The sequence below is a fragment of the Biomphalaria glabrata genome, chromosome 7, assembly GCF_947242115.1.
Source record: "Biomphalaria glabrata chromosome 7, xgBioGlab47.1, whole genome shotgun sequence".
In the NCBI taxonomy this organism is placed as follows: domain Eukaryota; kingdom Metazoa; phylum Mollusca; class Gastropoda; family Planorbidae; genus Biomphalaria; species Biomphalaria glabrata.
Genome location: NC_074717.1, coordinates 32387387 through 32402515, shown reverse-complemented (window position 1 = coordinate 32402515; position 15129 = coordinate 32387387). Strand labels below are relative to the sequence as shown.

The 15129-nt window shown below is 33.0% G+C and overlaps 1 protein-coding gene across 4 annotated transcripts in view; it reads right to left on the bottom strand.

Moving 5' to 3' along the window:
- Positions 1 to 44: 44 nt before the first annotated feature.
- LOC106069257 (b(0,+)-type amino acid transporter 1-like) overlaps positions 45 to 15129 on the bottom strand; it is a 37497-nt gene continuing 22412 nt past the window's right edge. The window contains exons 1-13 of one of the 4 annotated variants that reach the window (XM_056035351.1): positions 10664 to 10788; positions 10115 to 10250; positions 9078 to 9179; positions 8141 to 8449; positions 7645 to 7770; positions 6647 to 6746; positions 6459 to 6499; positions 6219 to 6346; positions 5478 to 5581; positions 5285 to 5381; positions 4942 to 5091; positions 3461 to 3629; positions 45 to 3097 (exon numbers count right to left, since the gene is read on the bottom strand). In XM_056035351.1, the coding sequence (XP_055891326.1) occupies positions 3036 to 3097; positions 3461 to 3629; positions 4942 to 5091; positions 5285 to 5381; positions 5478 to 5581; positions 6219 to 6346; positions 6459 to 6499; positions 6647 to 6746; positions 7645 to 7770; positions 8141 to 8449; positions 9078 to 9179; positions 10115 to 10235 (1509 nt within the window). In that variant the 5' untranslated portion in view covers positions 10236 to 10250; positions 10664 to 10788 and the 3' untranslated portion in view covers positions 45 to 3035. Of the gene's footprint in view, positions 3098 to 3460; positions 3630 to 4941; positions 5092 to 5284; positions 5382 to 5477; positions 5582 to 6218; positions 6347 to 6458; positions 6500 to 6646; positions 6747 to 7644; positions 7771 to 8140; positions 8450 to 9077; positions 9180 to 10114; positions 10251 to 10462; positions 10607 to 10650; positions 10789 to 15129 lie in introns of those variants that run through there. The other 3 variants (XM_056035349.1, XM_056035350.1, XM_056035348.1) reach the window with 3 other exon arrangements.

The following is a 15129-nucleotide window of genomic DNA, read 5'->3' as shown; positions in this document are numbered from 1 at the left end:
GATAAACTTTGAAAATAGTACAGAAAATAAAAATACAAGAGACAATTTTTAAAATTATTTTTTATTTTCAATGACTTAAAACCAAAATCACCCAGTATGCACAGGTCTAATTGTAAAACTGCTTTTCATTGAAAACATTTTTTTTGTGGCACAAATTGCAAACACCAATTTGACAGGAGTAGAATATTGGAAAATATAGCACAGTTAAAGAAAAAAATATATATATACATGTATAAATAAAAACATAATTTTCAGTAAATCAAATGAAATATTTTTTTTTAAACTAATCTCTTTGGCACTCAATGTAAAAGTTGAAAAAAAAAAAGTTACTTTTCCTTTACATTGGAATAGTGAGCTTCAGCTACCAGTACTAACAGAAACATAGGCAGATTAACACAATCATTGAATGTTAAGGAATAATAACCAAGAATGACCATAACCATGGGTGCATTGGTTGATAATAGAAACTTTTCTAAAATGTAGGCTATAGAGCTAGTTAACTAGTTGAAGAAAAATACATAACTAGTCTACAAAGCTGATAAAAAAAATGAAAAACGAATTGCACTAATAAGAGAAAGCAGTAAAGAATTTAGTAAAAAACAAATCTGAAACAGATTTTTAAAAAGCTTAATATTAAATTTATATAATATAAAAAAAAAATCCATTTTCTAAAATTGTAATCCATTTACTAATTATGTTTTTTGTTTTAAATCTGAAAATTGTTCAATAATTGGCAAGACAACAACAACAAAGTAAAATGTTGAATAAATTTGAGATGCTAAGACAAGACACCCTTGCAACAATCAGTTTCAAAAGTGAATTTTTAAAATACATGAAAAAAGAGAAAAAAAAGTGGAGTTATGATAAACCAAATTCTATAACAAATGCAAAAAAAAACAACAAAAAAACTGGACATTCTAATGCCTTGTAAATAAAGCTTCTTTCTGTGGTTTGTTTGAAGCTCTTCTTCAATGTAAAGTTTGTGGTTGATTGGCCCTAATCCATTCTGTCCAATAAACTAATACAATTATTTTTTTTCCCTTTTTTCTCTATTAGTTCTTTACAAACATTATTGACAAACATTCACAAATTAATATATGGTCAATAAAATGCCCTTAAACTCGGTAAATGTGAATACATTTTAAATATCCAATTCAAAATACCAGCACATGCCTGGTCAACATTTCACCTCTGTTTAAACATACACTTATAATTACATTTATACAAGAGCCACTTGTTGAGGGGAGTCACTGACAACTGAAAAAATGCATTTATTGAGATAAATAAATGCCAGATAAACTATATGAATTTAAAAAAATTTAGAAACTCAGGCTAAAAAAAAATAATGCGGATGAGGTATAAACTATATGAATTTAAAAAAAACTAAAACTCAGGCTAAAACAAATAATGTGGTATAAAGAATAAATTGAGAAGTGTCAATGCTCACTAATAACAATATTTGAATTAATGCATACATAGAAAAATATATTCAGTTTTCAATTTGAAGAGTTGACATTAAAAGTTAATTGTTATGTTATCTATGCACATTATAATGCTTGTTACATTAGTTTGCTTTGGTTTTGTGCAGTCGAGCAGCTATGAAAAAAGTGTAACATGTTCATCTGACTCATTCAATAGCATAACAAATATTAATGTTACATAAAATAATGTACATTGTGAGTTTTCTCAGAGTAAAATGATCTTTGACAATATTACAACTTCAAATAGGAATTATTTGGCTTCATGAATAGTAGACTACATGTATAAGCGGTGAATTGACAACATTGAATAGAAAGATAAGAGTCATTTTAGTTAATATTCAGCATTACTCAAACCTGTTAAATATTTCAAAAAATGATGTATATCTATTAGCATATTAGCATAATAACATTAACTTTGTAAATTATAAAGCACTTAATGAACAACAACATAAAAATGACCAATAATAAAAAAAAAAAAAAAAAAAAAAAAAAAATGCAATTTCAAAACAAAATATTTAGAACATTTTCAATAGCAATGTTTTTATGGTGGGAACAATAAATAATAGCAAACTAAAATCAAAAGAATAAATAAAACCATTGTCTGAAAAAGTAAACCTAAAACTAGCCCCTATTTACAGATAGATAGATTGAAATGTACAGTAAAACGTTTATTTGGATGTCAGTTATCCATAAAATTATATATCCGGGCTGTTTTTTTTTTTTTTACAGTAGAGTATGCAAGTAGTCTTGCTGAGATGTAGCAAAAGATAAGCAATTATTTCTCTCAATAATGGTAGGCAACTATGTATAACGCCCAATATGAATTTTTTTTATATTGTTGGTGAAATAGACCATATATAATATTTTGCATTTGGTTATTCAGAAGATCCATTATCCAAACATACCCTATTCCCAATTAACGTGATAATTGACATTCTACTGCCTTAACAGAAGAAATGCAGAAAAACCTCCAAGTTGTAGGCAATAGTTCGCTTCAATTTGCAATTTTTTTTTATAATTACACTCTTGCTATAATTACACTCCTGGTACAAGTAACAACAATATATGAACTGGCCTATTATAACAATAGTGATAAGTGTTTTTTATGTATCTCATATTTGACAATAAATATCTTGGCTACTTGTGTTACGCTTAAAATCCACTTGTATTTATATTTTTAAAAGCATCTTTTATTACCAGCCAATTTTCAGCTGTAGTACTTAACTAAAGTACCATCACGACAGTTACATATAACATTTGATATATAAATGTCAGCCATGGTGATAATAAGATTGCAACTAATTAGAATTAACTTCTCTTTAATAGACATGATATGTTCACATTGACTTGAATACAAGTAAGCTATTATAACATCATAAACTCTAAATAAAATAAAAATAAACTTAAATAATATAAAATAAATTAAGCCTAAAGAAAATACTAAAAAAAATGCATTTTTAGTGCAATGGATCAAAGGGAGATAAAAACGGCAAAACTGATATGCTTGAGACAACTGATGAAGGATGAAACAATCGGAATGACAAAATCTTTTGATCACCTGGCTTTGTCAGTTGGAGCCACACGCAATAGTTTCTGTAAAACTATTGTTATCTTGTCTGAAAAGAGAGAAAATTTATGATAATTGTAATGGTTACAATAGTGAGATTGCTGGAAACAACAATTAGATTTATACATTGGATCAAATTTAGTTTTGAAAACCTGTACTTCTACTATGTGAACTATATAATTATGGATTGTTAAAAACACTATAAATGAAAGTCATGAATTTAAAAAAAATTTAACACAAAAAAAAATTTTTAACACAAAAAACAACAACAATGCCACATGTTTACTTTCCATTTCTATATCCACAGCTCATACACTGGATAGAAATCTGTTTATAGTTCTTCATTAATAAATGATCAAATTTGATATCTTAAGAAAGACAGCAACTGTACAAGTACTATGTTTAAACTCACCCATAAATTTAAAATGAATTCCCATGTATATAAATGGAATATAGATGATCAATCCACTAAGTATGAACAGAACAGCGTACACAAACTGAATGCCAGGGTTCTGAATAATTGGAGCTATGACTAGATAAATTGAAGCCAGGAGAACAATAATTGGAACTGGTAAAGGAACCTGATTGGGAAAAAACAACATCTTGTTAATAACCAAACATGTATCATTTATATTACCTGGAACTATAAATATATATAGCTTTATTATTTGCATTTATATTGGCCTCCTTCTGATGTAGAACAACTATGGTTCATCTCAAACACTTTTTCATCTGGCTTTAAGCCCTATTTTGGAGAGACACTCCAGTTCACATATATTGCAGGTCAAGGTGGCTTTCGCTTTGATGGTAGAGGAACCGGACATTTTTCGTATGGCACCCTTTTCTTTTAGAGCTGAAGCCCATGTTTTCTCGCTGTCCATAGCTTTCTTGGTCACTGTCTCTCTCCAACTAGTGTGGTCTAGGGCTATGTCTTCCCAATGGTCAGTATCAATGTTCACTGATTTCAAATCCTGTTTTATCACGTCAACGTAATGGAGGTGAGGCGACCAGTTTTTCTTCAGCTGCCCATAGAGAGTGATTTTCAGGATGTGATTGTCCTCCATCCGATGAACATGTCTGAGCCAGTGCAGGCAATGTTGCCTGAAGACTGTAAAGATGCTGGGAAGGCCTATTCGCGTGAGGATCTCAGTATTGCACACTCTTTCTTTCCATGTGATTTTCAAGATTCTTCGAAGGCAATGCAAGTGGAGTGAGTTTAGTTTTCTCTCCTGCTTTGTGTAGGTAGTCCACGACTCACTGCCATACAGCAGCGTGCTAAGAACGAATGCTTTGTAGACCTGCATTGTGGTTGCTGTAGTGAGCTTCTGGTTTTCCCAAACTCTTGGTCGGAGTCTAGCGAAGGTTGATGAGGTCTTCCCTAAGCATTTTTTATCTGCATTTACTTACCAAACTTACTTAAAGCCCTATCAAACAGTTTCGAAAAGAATAATATTTGCATCTTCATAATTTGGATTAATTTTTGGGGGTTTATGCCTCTTTTTAGTTATTCTGGCCTTGTACCGTTTTGTTGGGTGGACACTTACTGCTGATAGTAACATAAATTTTTCAATTAATATCAGGTAGATTATTATTTGTTTACAATGACTAGTGTGTACTTTATTATAAATTTGAGAAAAAAAAAAGCCATAATTCACAATATTTTATAGTTCATATTAGATTGTTTAGTTTTTCCCATGAAAAAATGTATCATGCCTTTAAGAAGTAACTGTCAGTAAAATCAAATGTAAATAAAAATACTTCTGTAAGGAAATGTATGAATATCAGTTTGAAAACAATAAACTGTTTAAGTTAAGAATGCCAACATTTACAATTTTTTTGTTTGGCTTATACAAGCCCATGTGTTACAACGCATTGAAGGGAAACAGATCTTACTTTATATGGCCTTGGTGTCTTGGGCTCTATTACTCTTAGTATTAACAAGGAAGCTGTTGTGATGCCATAGAAGAGCCATGAAGCAAAACTGAAGAAGTCTATGAGTGAGCTCAGGTCACCAGGTATTATAAGGCAAAGTGAAATGATCAACTGGTAGAAAAAAAGCCAAAAAAAAACATTTGGGTAATAAATGTTTATGAAAAAAAAAATCTTTTAATTTATTTGATAAAATTATTAGTAATAGCTGAGATGCAATGAAAGATTCAAGGTATATAAAAATAAAAATGTGTAAAATTGTAGTATTTTATAAAATTTCTCTGCATGTAATAAATTAGTAAGTTACCGTAAACATGACAGCAGGCATGGGTGTATTTCTATCAAACTGTAAGAATGATAGAATTCTAGGGAAATGGCCATCTCTCCCAGCTGAAAAACACAACCTACAATGAAAATGAAAGATATTGAAATGATTACATTGTAATGCCAGATAAATATTTTAAAAGTACTGAATCATTAATGTTTATAGCTAGAATTACCTCCCAGATGAAAATAAGCATCCATTGGCTGAACCAAACGTCGAGGCTACAACAAAGCAAGGGATCATCCAGGACATAACACCAAGCATTCGTTCACCCCAAGTCTGGGACAAACAAAAAAACAAACACAACTTAAATCAGAAGTGAGAATTAATGTAGACAATATTATTTTTATTTACAATCATTATTTTCTTAATTAATATTTCAATCAAAACCAGTGGCACAGCATAAGGGGGGGGGGGTCCAAATTTGAAAATTCCACGGGCCCCCATGTCCGAAATTTGTTTTAACATTAAATATTATTTAATGCTATTTTCTTATGTCATGATGTCAAATATTAAAATGCAGGGGCCCCTAAAGGGGTGACATGAATAGAGGTACTGTAAAACAAGAGAATGTGGGAGAGTAAGGAAAAAAAGATAAAATTCGGGAAAGAAATGAGAGAGAAGAGAATACGGAAAGTCATAAAAGAGAGAAGAGAATATGGGAAGTGATACAAAATGAGAATACAGGGTGATACAAAGAGACAGTATGATATGTGAGAAAAAGAGAGAAAGAGGGAAGCATTGTGACTTAAAGAAAAACTAAGAAACCGTGATGGTTAAACAAAAGAGAAAGGAAGATAGAGAGAGACAGAGAGAAAAAGAAAGTCAGAATAGTGAGAGAGACCAATTAGAAAAGAATAAAGAACATCCCTAGCTACCCCACTGTTCAAAGTATGATTTGAAGCTTTTCTCTTACCACTGCTACTGCATGTGAAATCATGATTTCTTCTTTAGACATGACAGCCAAATAGCCAACATTGGCAAGGACATAGCACAGAGTTGTCAGTGGTATGCCAATCATTATAGCTCTTGGTAGATTTCTAGGTACATTAAAAAGAACGCATAAATGGGTAAAACTTAAATCTGAAGATTCACAACTACTTCCATCAAAACTAGTGTAATATTTAGGCAAAGTCAAATCAATATACATACCTAGTAGGGTTTTTTAGCTCTTCTGTGATAAAATTTAAGCTATTCCTGTAGAATGATATAACAATTTTTAACAGCATTTGTATATATAGAGAATTATAGCAAAATAATAGTCCTTTCTAATCTAGAATTCTAAAAGTCTATCAGGTAATTTCTGTTTATCATTTAAATTAAACGTATATAAAAGTTACTAACCAACCATCAAATGCCCAGAGCCCATTGTAAAATGCAATAGCCACCTTTTGTGGATCATTTCTGGTGCCTTCAAAGCCTTCGGAAAGATATTCTGTGTTACCTGATGAATACAAATGGAAAAAAAAAAATTTGTGAAATACATTTTTCTAATTTGTAATTCAGGACAATGTTGAAGCTAGAGACTTTTGTTGCTGTAAACTAAAAACTAATTTTATAAAATAGCATATTAATAAAGGAGCTTTGTGCAGTTGGTGGTAGCCCCTGCAGGTGATTCCTACTCATGCATTAAGATAAAAACTAACTAAATCTTACATCTCATAAATACTGCCATTTAAATCTGGCTTTGAAACATGTTTTACATTTTTAAAAAGTATGCTTTCAGAAGACCATAAATAGCAGTTTCATCTTAGAATTCATATTTAATTTTTTTTAATTACACTTATATATCTATAACCCTTTTTGCTTATTTTTTTTAAAGATCAAAGGGTTCCCATTCAGAAGACCAATAGTAGCAATCACACCTATTTTGAAGATGAAACTGGTGATGGTGACATGCTGTGGCTAAGTGGTAAAGCTATTGGCTTACAAACCAAGGGTCCTGGGTTCAAATCCAGGTGAAGACTGAGATTTTTTATTTTGTGATCGTTAGGGCGCTTCTAAGCCCACTCAGCTCTAATGAGTACCTGACATTAATTGGGTAAAAGTAAAGGTGGTTGGTCATTGTGCTGGCCACATGACACCATCATTAACCATGGGCCACAGAAACAGATGACCTTCACATCATCTGCCCTTCTGCCCTATATACCACATGGTTTGAAAAGGGAACTTTACTTTTTTATAGGTGGTGGTGAAATAATATTTTCAGTAATACTTGTAGTTTTTGATATCTAAACTGACAGACAGACAGCACAAAACCAATAGTAGCTTTGTCCTGCAAGGACTGAAAAAAAAATTAATTTCACTTGGTAAAAACAATCTATTGTTAATTAGTAGCCTACCTTTGAAAATCATGATGATACCACCAACAGAGATGATGGCTAGTGCAATAAGTTTTGTGAAAGTTGTTATGTTTTGAACCATTGTGGCTGCTTTCACAGATACACTGTTTATAAATGCAATTGTACCTTTAAAAAAAATCAAGAAAACTGTGTTACAAGTAATGGATATGTGTATTAATTAAATCCATTTAGCAATAACTATTTACAAAAAGTGTTAAGAATAAATAAAAGGGGGCGGGGGGGGGGGGGGGTAAAACTATGACAATACGAAGAAAGAAAATTATGAAATAGTTCTTAAAACAAAATTAAACTCTGGAAATATCAAACCAGTTTCTAAAAATATTTTTTAGTTTAATTAATAAAAGGTAAATAAAGCTTTTTTTGAAATCATAAATGTATTGTAATTTCATCTTTTAACTGCTAAGATAATGATTTCCCGACTATTCCTACAAATCAAATGTTTTATCCACACAATTTGGTACAGAAGTAGACTTACACATAGCTACAGCTGTCACCAGCTTGACTGCAATGTCAGGGGGAGGGCAGTCTGGGTAGAAAGGTTTCACTGCGTATGTTCCCAAGGCCATAGCCATGATGGCATACATTGTGGGTCTTATGATGAACAGCGCGACCCAGTCATACAAAAATGCAGGAACTCTGGCAAAGCTCTTGGAGCCCTGGGTGTTCATTAGTTTGTAGATTGGTTTCTTGTTCTTCCTAACTTTGTTGAAAGTGTACATCAGATAGGCATGTTCACCACCAGACTCTGGTATCATGGTGCCAAGCTCAGCGTAAGAGAGAGCTCCTGATAAGAGTTTAAAAATATTTTTATACATTTGATTTAGTCATTTACCCAGGGATGAATTTATTACAGTGCAAGGCAGTGCAACCACCCGGGGCTTTATCCTTAAAAGGGGGCTCCAAATAAAAAAAAATATTTATATCAAATGTAAGAAAGTAAGGCTATGAGATCTCATCTATAATTACTTGTTTTCTTTCTTCACAAATATACATGCTTTTAGATTTATTAATATTATTATAGTGCATTTATATTAAAGCCTGAAGAGGACAGAGACCTCCATAAAAGTCAAGGCCTCCACTTACTAAAATCCAGCTCTATATAACCCATTACAATGACAGAGAAAAGAAAAAGCTAGCCTTCCCAGTTTCCTTAAAAGGCAAATAAATTAACATCTTTGACAGAAGTCATTGATTTTTTTTTTATTGTAGCTTTTTGTCACATATCTGTTCTGGCTTTGTACTTTTGCATTATTTTTTTGTATTAGAGTCAATGTGTGTTTTGTTTGAACTGAACAGAACAAAATGATATTCTATAGGGAAAAAAACAACAACAGCAATAACAAAACTGCACATTTCAAGTTTAAATAATTTATAATAAATTCTTTCAGTTGTGGTTAAAACTTGATCCTTACCCATTGTGGTTAACAGACCACAGAGACACCATAAGATCAAAGTCAAGCCAACTGAACCACACCCTTCAATCATACCTTTAGGACTTATGAATATACCAGAACCTGAAAAAAAAGAGCAGGCACAAATACATGAGAAACATTTAAGGAATTAGAAGACAAAGTCAAGTATATATTTTTTTTCTCTTAAAACCAAAAACAAGTCTTCACACCACAAAGTATGTGAATATAGAGTCCATAGGATGGCTGCCTGGTCGTGCGGTTTGCGCGCTGGACTGTCGTTCAGATTTATCGATGGCCCAGGGTTCAAACCCTGCCCGCTCCCATCCCCCGTTGTCCTGCGGGAGGTTTGGACTAGGAAGTAAACTATCTTCAACTCTGAAGGAACATCCGAAACATGTAAAACATTTTACAACAAACATTTATAAACTTAGTTGTCTCCCTTTATTTTATAGAATAATAATTTATTTCACTCTTTAAAAAATAAACAGTGTAAATAACAACATGATGGATGATACCACTTGATAACAACATGATACCACATGATAACAACATGTTGATACCACAAGATAACAACAGGATGATACCACATAATAACAACATGATAACACATGACAGTCTTAAGATAATGGCATACTAAAGTAGGCTAATAATCATTCTTTCCATTCATTTAAGCAAACAAAATATTTTTTTTTTACATAAATTAAAAAAAGACATACATTTACAAAGAAGATACAATTAAAACTATAGGCTTTAATGCAGATCACTTTTATTACTAAATTTGTCTTGTACAACCGAAAAATGCAAGATTCTTAAGAAAAAATGACAACAAAAAAAATAATATAAAAAAATCTAAAAATAGTAATTGCACTAAGTCAATAATTTTTTTCCCTCAATGACAAGCACTAAGCTTAAAACTAGACACTAAAGTGAGCATGACCCCCAAACAATAATTAATTATTATATATAAATAAAACAAGCTGGCTAAACAAATGTTTGAACCTAGTTACCACTGTGACTGTAGGAATACATGAACTTACCAATCATGGTACCAATGATCAAAGCTATGCCAGAAATGAGGCCCACATCTCTCTTGAGTCCAACTTTTTCATTTTTTGCACTGGAGGAACTATCATCCTCATCCAGTCTTTGCATGTCCATACTGCGCCTAGCAACCTGAGGGTCAAAATTACACAGTGCAATAATAATATTAACAGTGAAATAAATTTGATGTATAAGGCATATTTCCATCAAGTAATCATGAAGTGAACATTTTTAAGACAAAAAGCTACACAAAGCAGACGATGAAAAAAAAAAAAAAAAAAAAATTAGAGGATCTAGAAATAGATCACTACACTATCCTTAACAGCTGCATAAACCACACGTACTGTTTTCAAGATTAAATGAACTCTGTTTCCTTTCACCTTTAATGCATAATCCCATATGTCAACCCCCACCTCCCTATCCCAGAAGTTCTAGTTGAATGACTTGCATGAATGAAAGTGATTACAGAGTGATACAGAAAAGTGTTGAATCATACTGTCCACAGACAGAAATAACAGGTGTAATACACTACCATTAATAAGTACCAGATAAACAAAATTTTGTTACACAAGCCGTTCAAGAAAACTGAGCTGAATCATTGTTATATCAAAGAGCCGGATTTCTTGACATATTGATTACTTTTTTTGTTTTTATTAGAAACGGCTCATGCAAATATAGTGTTGCCTTATCGCTAGTAAATAACTAGGAAGAAAAAAAGTTCATTTCACGTCATAAGCTCTTCCCATTTTTTGTTTGTTTAGGGTTTAAGTATCCTGGAAATGACTCAGCAATATGTTTCCACGTACGGTAAGACCATTTCCCACATGTAGGCCTAGGCCCTATTTGCATTTTGTTAGCACACTATCGCGTAGTAAGCACCTGCATTACGTGTTCATTTAATGTAGACAATCAAATCCAGATGTCTTATATATATGTTGTTGTTGTTGCATTATCGGCAGAAACTGAAATGAACTCCTGGACACAATCGCTTCTGAAGATTTACATATCAGGATAATAGTAATATTGAAGGAAGACATGGTTCACGAAATAATAGAGATATATAACCAGATTGAATTAGGTTTGATTTGTTTCTTAGACATGTTTAGGGTGTCCTTACAGCATTGAAGATTCTCACATCCAAACCCAAACCTCCCGCGTGACTGTATGGGATGACGGCGGGCAGGGTTCGAACCGGAACCCTCGAGACCGTCCAGAGCGCATTCCATGAAATTAGGTAGCCTAATGAATGTTTCTGAAATATCAGCATGACAAAAGTTGACCTACTCTTATTTGTAAAATGTTCATTTATTTTGCGGAGAGTCTCAATTTGAATCTTAAGACATTTAATCAGATTTTCATCTGCCCAGCCCAACAAAGCTTTCCTTATAACTATTGTTTCAGAGTCGGGGGGGGGGGGAATGGTCTGGTTGTGGAGAGTCTCAATTTGGAAAAAAAATAGCAACATGTTTGGTTCAGGTCTATGAATTTAAAGACATTTAATCAGATAAACCGATTTTCATCTGCCCCCCCCCCCCCCGCCCACCGCTTTCGTTATAACTATTGTTTCAGTGTCGGGGAGTTTTGGCCTGATTGTTACAAGTGGACAAAGGAATAAAAAGGAACCACGGTAAACACTGTTACAATGAAGACATTGAGAAACAATAGCTAAAACCATTTACTGCCTATGAGTTCATTAACAATGGCTTCTTGGTCTGTAGTCAAGTCAGTCCCAGGTTCGGACCCTACAAATTGCTCAGGCGCCCAGTAATTAGCACAAAATGAACTAAAACTGGCCAATGAGAAAAACAGTGAGAGACAGAAGCTACGACAATGTGTCACTAGACCATTCATTTCTTCACGCTTCAAGTCAAGTGACGATACCGACTTAATTTGACATGACTCCGGGCTTCACAGGCAAACATTAGCATCTGGTGCTGCCAGCGCATACATTAATTCACGCTAAAAACTGATGGGGCGCAGATTAACAAGGTCAGTCAACGAAGAGTGAATGCTGAATGAATTTTGTACAAATAGCTTTGAGTGGTAACTTGCTGTTTCAAAATAGACTACTGTACCACTGTGAGTAGTAAGTTGTAATTTTGTATCAATTAGTTTGGATCAGTCATGTAATTATATTTGCAACAAAATATAGACCAACAACGATACATCTGTGCGACTAGATTAAACAACACATTAGATCTCTTCTTAACCAACAGACCTGGATTAGTAGTTGATTATGATATTATCCCTGGTCTATCAGACCATGAGATCATAAAAATACACAGTCAGATAAAAGCAGTAGCCAATACAAAACCCAAAAGAAAAATCTTACTCTGGAATAAATGTAACCTAACACAACTACACCAAGCTGCATTAAACTTTCAACAAACATTCTTATTAGAAAAAGACATTAACCAACCAGTCGATGACCTCTGGAATTTCATTAAAAACCATCTTAAAAGCATTATAGAAAATCATATACCAACTAAATACACATCAAACAAAATAAATAAATGCTGGTTTAATAATAGACTAAAGAAGCTTTGTAAACAGAAGGAAAACCTATATAGAAAATTTAAAGAAACTAATGCAGAAAGAGTTTACAAAAAGTATATAAAAATTAAACACTTAACCCAAAAAGTAAGCAGACAGCTGCAGAGTGAATACATAAACAATGTAATATCTAAAGATAACAACAAAAACCTATGGTCATACATTAAATCTAAGAAAATGGAAACAACAGGCGTAGCGCCATTAAAAGATGAACATAACATAATACATAATGATAATGAAACTAAAGCAAACATCCTAAACAAATACTTTGCATCAGCATTCTCAGCCCCAGGAGACAAAGACATATTACTGAATTTGAACCAAGTAGACAACATAGAAGATATAGTAGTACAAGAAAATTGAATAAAGCTTCTGGACCTGATGGTATTCCAGCTAGATTACTCAAAGAACTAAGTAATGAGCTAGCCCCAGTGTTCAAAATACTCTTTCAGGCTTCACTTAACCAGGGCAGAGTACCAAAGGACTGGAAAGAAGCTAATGTCACCCCCCTATTTAAAAAAGGAGAAAAATCTGACCCAGGAAACTACAGACCAGTATCACTTACCAGCATCACATGTAAAATCCTTGAACACATAATATGTAGCAACATCATAAACCACTTAGACAAACATAATGTCCTCACCCCATACCAACATGGCTTTAGGAAATAAAGATCATGTGAAACACAATAGGACTAATTGATGATTTTTCAAAAGGTTTAGATAATAGTGAACAAATAGATGCTATCTTACTAGATTTTTCTAAGGCTTTTGACAAAGTTCACCACCATAGTTTGCTTAAAAAATTAAAATATTTAGGCATTAATGGTCCACTGCATCAGTGGATTAAAGACTTTCTGATAGGGAGAGAGCAAACTGTAATAATAAATGGCTCTAAATCAACACCGATAACAGTAAACTCAGGTGTACCTCAAGGAACAGTCTTGGGTCCACTACTATTTTTAATTTACATAAATGATTTACCAAATTGCATTACTTCAGGAACAAAAGTCAGATTATTTGCAGACGATTGCATAATATATAGAACAATAAAAACAACACAAGACACATATATTTTACAAAGAGAATTAGATGAATTACAGAAATGGGAATCAAATTGGAGCATGTCTTTCCACCCAGAAAAATGTCAGTTGTTAAGAGTAACAAAAAAACTAAAACAAATTAATTCCACTTATCTTATTCATGGCAAACCAGTAACACAGACTAAAAACGCAAAATACCTAGGTGTTATAATAAATGAAAAACTGTCATGGAATCCACATATTGATGAAACTACAAAAAAAATCAAACAAAGCATTAGGATTTATTAAAAGAAATTTCTATAAATCAAATAAGAACACAAAACTAAAATGTTATTTAACCTTGGTTAGGCCAATAATAGAATATGCATCCTCTGTTTGGGACCCCTCAACTCAAGAAAACATTAAGAAACTAGAACAGACACAAAATAGAGCAGTGCGATTCATAAAAAACTAATATTCACATTTGACTAGAGTAATACCTTTAGTAAAATCACTAAATTTAGAAAGCCTTCAGGACAGAAGGCTCAAAAGTAAAGTAGCAATAATACATAAAACACTGAACCATAATCTTCAAATACAAAAACAAAATTTAATAAAATACTCTGAAAGACACAAAGATAAAGGCACATTCCTCGTCCCATATGCTAGGACAAATTTGTACAAATACTCCTTCTTCCCTAGTGCTATTAGAGCATGGAATGGGTTGCCTGAGCTAGCCAGGAAAACCAGTGACTTGGCAGAATTTAAGTCATTGGTTAATATACATGACTAAATGCATGACGCGTAGGACGTAATCATCTTCTTTTTTGAAGTAACGTCTGTATTATATAAGATAAGATAAGAAGATTAGAAATATTTGTACCAATGTTTTTGTTTTAGCGCTACTTCGTGCTTTTAGCTTTCTCAATGCGTTCTGATCCTATCACTTATCTGATCCTATCACTTATCTGATCCTATCACTTATCTGGAAAAGTTGGGAAAATAGGGAAAAGGGGGGGGGGGGAGTAAAGAAAAAAAAATCTGGGTGAATTTTTAACGTATTCGCTTTTTAAAAGCATTCAAATTTTTAAAAAAAAAAAAAGGGGGGGGGGAACGACCTGAATTCGAGCTCATGCATCCCCAAGCCGACATACTAGCCACCCTGTTAGTGAGGTGGGAGAAATAACATGTACAAACTTTTTACCAGACAGAATGAGTTGATATAAGCTTTGTACAAAATGAGGGTCTTATTGTTTTTGTCTTTGCGGCTAGCGTCATCTACAGGCTTGAGAACTCAAACCCCAGTCTTCTCGGAAATTCGCACTCGAAAATTCGTTTCGGTACCCGAGTGCTATGCTGCTCGACCACTAGGGCCTCACTGTGGTAAAGCAACCAACCAATGAAGTCTTGGTAAGTGGCCCTGCCTAACGGGACAGT